This window comes from Oncorhynchus clarkii, chromosome 6, assembly GCF_045791955.1.
Source record: "Oncorhynchus clarkii lewisi isolate Uvic-CL-2024 chromosome 6, UVic_Ocla_1.0, whole genome shotgun sequence".
NCBI lineage: Eukaryota > Metazoa > Chordata > Actinopteri > Salmoniformes > Salmonidae > Oncorhynchus > Oncorhynchus clarkii.
In genome coordinates, this window is record NC_092152.1 from 18,767,409 (window position 1) to 18,776,737 (window position 9,329).

The following is a 9,329-nucleotide window of genomic DNA, read 5'->3' on the forward strand; positions in this document are numbered from 1 at the left end:
GCATGTGGGGACAGCAGACTGGGATAGGGATTGATTGAATATGTCCATAAACACACCAGCTAGCTGGTCTGCGCATGCTCTGAGGAAGCGGCTAGGGATGCCATCTGGGCCGGCAGCCTTGCGAGGGTTAACACGTTTAAATGTTTTACTCACGTTGGTCACAGAGAAGGAGAGCCCACAGGCATTGGTAGCGGGCCGTGTCTGTGGCACTGTATTGTCCTCAAAGCGAGCTAAGAAGTTGTTTAATTTGTCTGGGAGTAAGACGTTGATGTCCGCGAGGGGGCTGTTTTTAATTTTGTAATCCATGATCGACGGCCACATATGTCTCGTATTTGAGCCGTTGAATTACGACTCTACTTTGTTTCTATACTGACGCTGTCATACCCTGGTCTTAGTATTTTGTGTTTTCTGTATTATTTTGGTCAGGCCAGGGTGTGACATGGGTTTATTTATGTGGTGTGTTTTGTCTTGGGGTTTTTGTTAGGTATTGGGTTTGTGGCTTAGTAGAGTTTTCTAGGTAAGTCTATGGCTGTCTGGAGTGGTTCTCAATCAGAGGCAGGTGTTTATCGTTGTCTCTGATTGGGAACCATATTTAGGCAGCCATATTCTTTGAGTGTTTCGTGGGTGATTGTTCCTGTCTCTGTGTTTGTTTGTTCACCAGATAGGCTGTTTAGGTTTTCTCACGTTTATTGTTTTTGTTAGTTTGTTCATGTATAGTTTTCTTTATTAAAGAATCATAAATAACCACCACGCTGCATTTTGGTCCGCCTCTCCTTCACCTAAAGAAAACCGTTACAGACGCTTCACTTGTTTGATTGCCTTGCGGAGGGAATAACTACATTGTTTGTATTCGGTCATGTTTTCAGTCGCCTTGCCATGATTAAAAGCATTGGTTCGTGCTTTAAGTTTTGAGCAAATGCTGCCATCAATCCATGGTTTCTGGTTACGGAAGGTTTTAATAGTCACATTGGGTACAACATCTCCGATGCACTTGCTAATAAACTCGCTCATCTAGTCAGCGTATACGTACGTCAATGTTATTGTCTGAGGCTACCTGGAACATATCCCAGTCCATGTGATCGAAGCAATCTTGAAGCGTGGAATCCGATTGGTCAGACCAGCGTTGGATAGACCTGAGCACGGGCATTTCCTGTTTTAGCTTCTGCCTATAGGATGGGAGCAACAAAATGGAGTCATGGTCAGATTTCCCGAAGGGAGGGCGGGGGAGGGCTTTGTATGCATCGCGGAAGTTAGAGTAGCAATGGTCCAGAATGCTACCAGAATGCTGACAGAATTTTGGAAGCCTTGTTCTCAGATTAGCTTTGTTAACGTCCCCAGCAACAATAAATGCAGCCTCGGGATATATGGTTTCCAGTTTACATGATGACCCTGAAAGAACTTCACTGGACTCTGAGGTATCTGCTCGGGGGGGGGAAATATAGACGGCTCTGACTATAATCGAAGAGAATTATTTTGGGAGATAATGCGGTCAGCATTTGATTGTAAGGAATTATAGGCCAGGTGAACAAAAGGACTTGAGTTCCTGTGTGTTATAATTACACCATGAGTCGTTAATCATAAGGCGTACACCCTCGCCCTTCTTTATACCAGAGAGATGTTTGTCACTGTCGGCTCGATGCATGAAGAAACCAGGTGGCTGTACTGACTCGGACAACATATCCCGAGTGAGCCATGTTTCCGTGAAACAGAGAATGTTACAACCTCATGTCTCTCTGGAAGGCAACTTGTGCCCTAATTTTGTCCACTTTGTTGTCTAGAGATTGGACATTGGCGAGTAATATGCTCTGAAGCTGTGGATGGTGTGCTCGACTTCTAAGTCTGACCAGTAGGCCGCTCCGTCTGCCTCTCCTGCGGCGACCGCGTTGTTTTGGGTCGGCCTCTGGGATTAGATCCCATGTCCAGGGTGGAGGTCCGAACCAAGGATCCGCTTCGGGAAAGATGTATTCCTGGTCGTAATGATGGTAAGTTGACGTCGCTTTTATATCCAATAGTTCTTTCCGGCTGTATGTAATAACACTTGAGATTTCTGGGCTAACAATGTAAGAAATAATACATTTTAAAAAACAAATTACTGCATAGTTTCCTAAGGACCTGAAGCGAGGCGACCATCTCTGTCGGCGCCATCTTATAAAGTACAACACACTTTTGTTTTCACATTTTCATATTCTTTTCCTATTCTGATATGCACTGGCCAGAACATGTTCTTTTTCTTTTGTATATTTTTCTCCAGTAGAACACTAAATTGATGGAGAGACTGATGTCATTGGACCAAACATAACAACATGTGAAAAAAGGGAGACAGCCTTATTTTGCTGTCAATGAATTCCAGTATTATTATATGTTTATTTATTGATAAACGGTTAGGTTCACAAAGTAGAAGATAACATCCCAGCCCTCTGTCTGCCTGGTCAATGACTATCTGTCAGACTGTCAAGCCCTTCCAACAAGTTTGAAATTTTTTAAATGCACACACAATGTACACATTGTAAGAATGTGGAAAGGGATGCCTTTGAGCGATTCGGAGCCTAATGGTGCAGTGAACCACAGAACAACAGCCAAACAAACTATGCTCCATAAAACATTCTATGATCTGTCACGATTTGCTTTGCACACTTTTGCAGACAACATTTGCAATTGGCAAAACCAAATACTATGTCTCTAAAGATTCACATAGCTCTCACTATTCACATAAGTGAAGCATACCGGAACAACAAGACAGAAGGCATTATAATAATAATAATAATAATAATAATCAAATGTCATTTGAAGAGCGCATTTCCCACGATTAATAATAATTATGCATGGCTAGGGACCTGGATAGGACTTACTGGCCTGGTAGCTAAAGCTAATTCTGCTAGAGCAGAGGGGTTGGAGATTATTAGGCTATGTACACTATATAACCACAAGTACTAGGTGTTTTCCCTGGTCAAGGGAGAAATGGTCAGGAAAAAGTCCTGGCCATGGGCATAACAATAACACATAGAGAGGTTGGCTGAAGCAGAAGATATTTCCTCTCTGGTCACAGGGGCAGTAGCTGGGCCAAGGGTTCAGTTATGATGATCCCGAGCACCGTGCCCCGTCTGAGCCCGGAGGCCTTGTCTAACACCTTCAGTTGGAGCCGCAAGCCACCCAGGCTGTCCAGGCTCAGCTCAGTGAAGAAAAAGTCCTCATTGAACACGGGGCTCCTGCAGTTCCTGATTGTGGCGCTGTCCTGTCTCTGGAGCTTCCCCGGGCTTAAGCTCAGGCTGAGGCAGCAGTGGAGGGCTCTGGGGTCCCCTTCATCCCTCAGACCCTCCACGGACACCACCCTCACTCGCACTACCATGGACAGAAGAGAGGGCGACAATGTGTGCTCGGCCGAGAGGCGGACTCTGCCGCGGCCCTCCGGCAGTGGGAGGACATGTTCTCTCTGCATCCGCTCCTGGCAGTGGAGCACGTCCAGCGGGAACAGGACAGGGGGCGCCAGGGAGTTGACAACGAAGGGAGGACTGAAGCAGGGCTCGATAAGGGAGGTGGAGGGAATGGGAGAGATCGCCCCCCTCCGTCCTCTGGGGTTAACTGCAGAGCATGAGGGGGCTCCTTCCAGTCCCAAAGTGCCACTGAAGGCAGACTGCAGACCTGGGTGACCCTCGGTTAACCCGATGATAGAGAGTGAGAGGCCAGAGCAAGAGCGGCTGAGCAGAGGAGAGCCCAGAGGGGAGGAGTCATTTGAGGAGGGCGTATCGCTTTCTGTGCTGCCTGACTCCGACAGGCTCTTACAGGAGAGCCCTAGTTCAAGCCCCAAATGGATGGGGGGTGCTTTACAATGGTTTTGCTCTATCGCCACCCTTGTGGTGGGCCTGGGTAGGGTCCTGTCCAGTGTGTAGCCAGTGCTCTTGGAGTGAAACAGCGACTCTTTCCTCCGTGTGTTTGGACTCTCATACATCCCTGCCAAACCGTAGCCCTCTGCGGAGAATGGCAGTGGCTTCTTACCCCTCCAGGCCACCCCACTGACTTTTGTCAACTTCATTTCCTCAATCTGTTTAACTTGCGGAGTCACAGAGAAATCAACAGCACCACAGTCTCGACTGGTGAGCCTCTGACTCACAGCGTGAGGTTCAGCTGCCGCTAGGCTCCTGCACAGCCGAGGGGGCAAGCAGAACTCCGGGATTTTGTCCGGAGTCAGAATGTTACTGTGCAACTTGTTGGAGAGGCTGGCCTTGGCTGAGAGATCCTCCTCACTCTTTCCCACGTAGCGTCCAAGCTCTAGGGGAATGTTCTCCATGCTCTCTCGGATCTTTCCCAGGAACCACATTCTGCTGGCTAGCAGGTGTTCACTCTTGACCAAGCTGTCCAGGTTAGTTAACCCTGTTAAAACAAAATGGGTATCGGAATACTATTCTCATGAACATTCTCAAATCTAAAGTCATGATGTAGTGTATCGACTCAAGCTAAAATCATGTATAGCACGGTATCTATAATAACACACGTTTCATTGCAAGAATTCACTTCTGACATCAAGAAAGTTTACAGTACCATGAATGTTTTCTCACCTGTGTAGTCCAAAGATTTGTAAATTACTGGTATGCACTTTTACAACAAACAACTGATCTACAACTGGAAGAAACAGCCACAACTGAAGCCAACAGTTCCCTTCCTGGAAGTTAGTGGCCACACAGTGCTAACTGTTTTTTAATTGAATGAGGTTTTGGGTAGGAATCCGTTAGAAGCATTCTTGGAGGGAGTGTTCTGTGCTGTGTTCCATGAATGGGAGTGTGTGTATGAGTGATAGAGAGACAGAGGAGAGGTGTTTTTAAAGGCTAATGTCACTCTCTGCGTCACTAGTCTGCTGCACCCGCAGCCAGGAAACGATTTGCACACACACATAGACACACACACACAGTTGTATTGACAGTATTCAAGCAATCAAGAAAAAAACAGAAAAGACCTCCAAAAGGTCAAATAGACTTCGGTGGTGGTGAGATAAAGAGGGGACTGCATGATGTGACTATAGCTACAGGATTGATTTGACCAAGGCAATGAAATGTGTAATGTGTGCCATATTACATAGTTTCAAACCTCTCTAAAAGTAGCATCACTGTCACTGTACTCTTCTCTCTAACTGAAGTCTACATCAAAGACCTTCAAAGACAGCAGCTAACCTGGCCTACACACACACCACCTCAAAGACTGACCTTAACACTCAGTACACCCCGTACCTCCCTCCGACCCCCCGCCCCTCTGCCACCACTGTAGCCTCTGTACATACTGTCCTGTAGAGAGAGAAAGGCAGCCCTGGCCCATTGTAATATCAGGCCGTTCAAATAGTGACACCTAGTGATATATAGGCTAATAGCTCTCATGTCCTCTGTGTCAGGCAGGCTTGATACTGCGGCTGTATATGAATAGTCCTAGTGGGCTTGTCTCCTTGTATACTGCGGCTGCATATGAATAGTCCTAGTGGGCTTGTCTCCTTGTATACTGTGGCTGCATATGAATAGTCCTAGTGGGCTTGTCTCCTTGTATACTGTGGCTGCATATGAATAGTCCTAGTGGGCTTGTCTCCTTGTATACTGCAGCTGCATATGAATAGTCCTAGTGGGCTTGTCTCCTTGTACACTGTGGCTGCATATGAATAGTCCTAGTGGGCTTGTCTCCTTGTACACTGTGGCTGCATATGAATAGTCCTAGTGGGCTTGTCTCCTTGTACACTGTGGCTGCATATGAATAGTCCTAGTAGGCTTGTCTCCTTGTACACTGTGGCTGCATATGAATAGTCCTAGTGGGCTTGTCTCCTTGTACACTGTGGCTGCATATGAATAGTCCTAGTGGGCTTGTCTCCTTGTACACTGTGGCTGCATATGAATAGTCCTAGTGGGCTTGTCTCCTTGTACACTGTGGCTGCATACGAATAGTCCTAGTGGGCTTGTCTCCTTGTACACTGCGGCTGCATATGAATAGTCCTAGTGGGCTTGTCTCCTTGTATACTGCGGCTGCATATGAATAGTCCTAGTGGGCTTGTCTCCTTGTATACTGCGGCTGCATATGAATAGTCCTAGTGGGCTTGTCTTCTTGTTTCTTCTTTTCATCTTCACATGAAATGATGGGACGACTGAAACAGAGTATGTCATGGGATAGGATCTAAAGAGGTTAGATGGATATATTAAAAGGGATAGATCAAGATGTATCTACTTCCCCAGAGTCAGATGACCTCATGGATACCATTTTTATGTCTGTGTTCAGTTTGAAGGAAGCGGCCAACTAGGGTTAGCGCAAATGGTAACTAGCGTTAGCGCAATATAGACTTCCAGTCATTGCACTAGCTCTAGTCAGCATTGGCTCGTGAAGCTACCTATCTATAACTTCCTTCATACTGGACCCAGAGTACTGGACCCAGACATAAACATGGTATCCAGTTCATCTGACTCTGGGGAAGTAGATAAAGGGTTTCATTGCCAAAATCCCAAACTATCCCTTTAGGCAATATGACATGTTGCTTATAGCCTTCCTTTCCAGTCTTTTAAGATATAGTGGGATCCCACTGTCTAATTAGGAGTGTTTGAGCACACAGAATAAACCAGAGAATAAATATGTGGTGCAAATATAGGTTTTATTTACAGTGCAGCCTAATGACAGCAGTACAAAAGTGATAGCCCTCTGGTAGGTAGGGTTTTAGAGGTTGCTTTGGGATTGGAACTACAGCTCAGTGCCCTCAAAGCTCATTATGAAGCTAAGACCCTGGGACTAAACACCACCCTCTGCAACTGGATCCTGGACTTCCTGATAGGCCGCCCCCAGGTGGTAAGGGTAGGTAACAACATATCTGCCACGCTGAAACTCAAAATGGAGGCCCCTCAGGGGTGCATGCTCAGTCCCCTCCTGTACTCCCTGTTCACTCATGACTGCATGGCCAGGCACGACTCCAACACCATCATTAAGTTTGCTGATGACACAACAGTGATAGGCCTGATCATTGACAACGATGAGACAGCCTATAGGGAGGAGGTCAGAGACCTGGCCGTGCGGTGCCAGGACAACAACCTCTCCCTCAATGCGATCAAGACAAAGGATATGATTGTGGACTATAGGAAAAGGAGGCCCGAGCACGCTCCCATTCTCATCGACGGGGCTGTAGTGGAGCAGATTAAGAGTTTCAAGTTCCTTGGTGTCCACATCACCAACAAACTAACATGGTCCAAGCACACCAAGACAGTCGTGAAGAGGGCAAAACAAAACCTATTTGCCTTCAAGAGACTGACAAGGTTTGGCATGGGTCCTCACATCTTCAAAAGGTTCTACAGCTGCACCATTGAGAGCATCCTCACTGGTTGTATCACTGCATGGTATGGTAACTGCTCGGCCTCCGACCACAAGGCACTACAGAGGGTAGTACGTCACTGGGGCCAAGCTTCCTGCCATCCAGGACTTCCATCCCAGGCGGTGTCAGAGGAAGGCCTTAAATATTGTCAAAGACTCCAGCCACCCTAGTCATAGACTGTTCTCTCTGCTACCACACAACAAGCGGTACCGGAGCGCCAAGTCTAGGTCCAAGAGGCTTCTAAACACCTTCTACTCTTTTTCTTTTGCAAAGGTAGCAACAGCCAAAATAGTCAGTATGCTGGCAGAGTTTAAATGCTCCAAAGCCACAGGCCTGTATAATATTCCTGCAAGGTTTCTTATAGATTCTGCTGAGCAAATTGGCCCTTGTATTATGCATATTGTTAATCTCTCTCTTGAACAAGGTACCTTTCCCAGGACATGAAACATGCTAAAATTATACCTCTGTATAAGAAGGGGATAAAATCTGACCCTGGGAATTATAATCCTGTATTTATCCTCTATGTAATATCAAAGATCCTGGAGAGAATTGTACATGAGCAAATTTATGAATGTCAACAAACAAAGTCTAATGTATGATTTTCAGTCGGGTTTTAGAAAAACATACTCCACTGATTCATGTCGACTTTACTTGACTGACTTCATCAGGAAAGAGATTGATGAGGGAAATCTGTGTGGAATGGTAATGCTTGACCTACAGAAGGCCTTTGATACAGTTAAACACTATCTCCTAATCTCCAAACTGGAGGCACTGGGGTTAAGCAGTATCCCTCTAGGCTGGGTAAAGTCCTATATATCAGGAAGTGAGAAAGTAGTAGAGGTTAAAACCTGTTAAAGCGAGGTGTTCCTCTCAGGGAACGCCCCCCCCCCCCCATGGAATGCAAAAATATTCTTAGAAATATTTAATCTCCACACATTAACAAGTCCAATAGCTCAAATGAAAGATAAACACCTTGTTCATCTACCCAGCGAGTCAGGTTTCTAAAATGTTTTACGGCGAAAACATAGCACATATTTATGTCAAACCACCAAAAAGACACAGACGATATGCAGCCATTTTGTCGAACAAAAGATGCAATCACAAACGCAGGATTAAAAGAAAAATAATTCACTAACCTTTTGAAAGTCTTCATCAGATGACAGTAATAGGACATGTTACATAGTACATTTATGTTTTTTTCAATAATATGCTATTTATATCCATAAATCTCAGTTTACATTGACGCCATGTTCAGAAAATGCTCAAAAATGTCCGGAGAAATTATAGATAGCTCCGCCAGATAACAGAAATACACATCATAAACTTTGACTAAATATACATGTTCTACATATAGTTAGAAAGATACACTGCTTCTTAATGCAACCGCTGTGTTACATTTATTTTTAACGTTACAGAAATCGCTCACTCGGCAATAATCTGAGGCAGGGCTCAGACGTAAGCAATATTTCTCCGCTATGTTGGAGTCAACAGAAATACAAAATTACAACATAAATATTCCTTTACCTTTGATGGTCTTCGATCAGAATGTAGTGGAAGGGGTCATACTTACCCAATACATCGTTTGGTTTCAAGTCGTGTGTCTTTGTATTAGCATATGCTACCACTTTCAGCTGAAATGCACCCAAAATGACTTCTGGTCCCGAACAGTTGCGCATCAAAACTTCAAAATTACATATTATATGTCGACTAAACTGGTCAAACTAAGTGCAGAATCAAGCTTTAGGATGTTATAAACGTACAAAACAATTCTCAATTCAACCGGACAATCACACTTCTTCTCAGACGAGCTGGAACAAAGGAAGCTCTGTGCCCAAAGCGCACCCTAACGCACTTGTATTTTCTCGCAACACCCACTCTTTCGCCTCCCAAAGGGTCAAAACTCGGGATTTGCACAATTAAACGCTCTACTGAATGAGGACATCTAGTGGAAGACATAGAAAGTGTCTCCAGATCCATAGCTGGTTGGGAAGGGTGGGGGCGATGACGTTAA

General features: G+C 45.3%; 1 protein-coding gene across 1 annotated transcript; it reads right to left on the reverse strand.

The window, feature by feature from the left end:
- Positions 1-3,040: 3,040 nt before the first annotated feature.
- On the reverse strand, positions 3,041-4,315 carry LOC139411940 (C2 calcium-dependent domain-containing protein 4C). Its single transcript, XM_071158705.1, has one exon. The coding sequence runs from the start codon at positions 4,313-4,315 to the stop codon at positions 3,041-3,043; it is 1,275 nt and encodes a 424-aa protein (XP_071014806.1).
- Positions 4,316-9,329: the final 5,014 nt, after the last annotated feature.

Bases quoted from the DNA above. Each gene is read 5' to 3' on its own strand.
- LOC139411940 (XM_071158705.1), bottom strand. From the start codon at position 4,315: ATGTGGTTCCTGGGAAAGATCCGAGAGAGCATGGAGAACATTCCCCTA.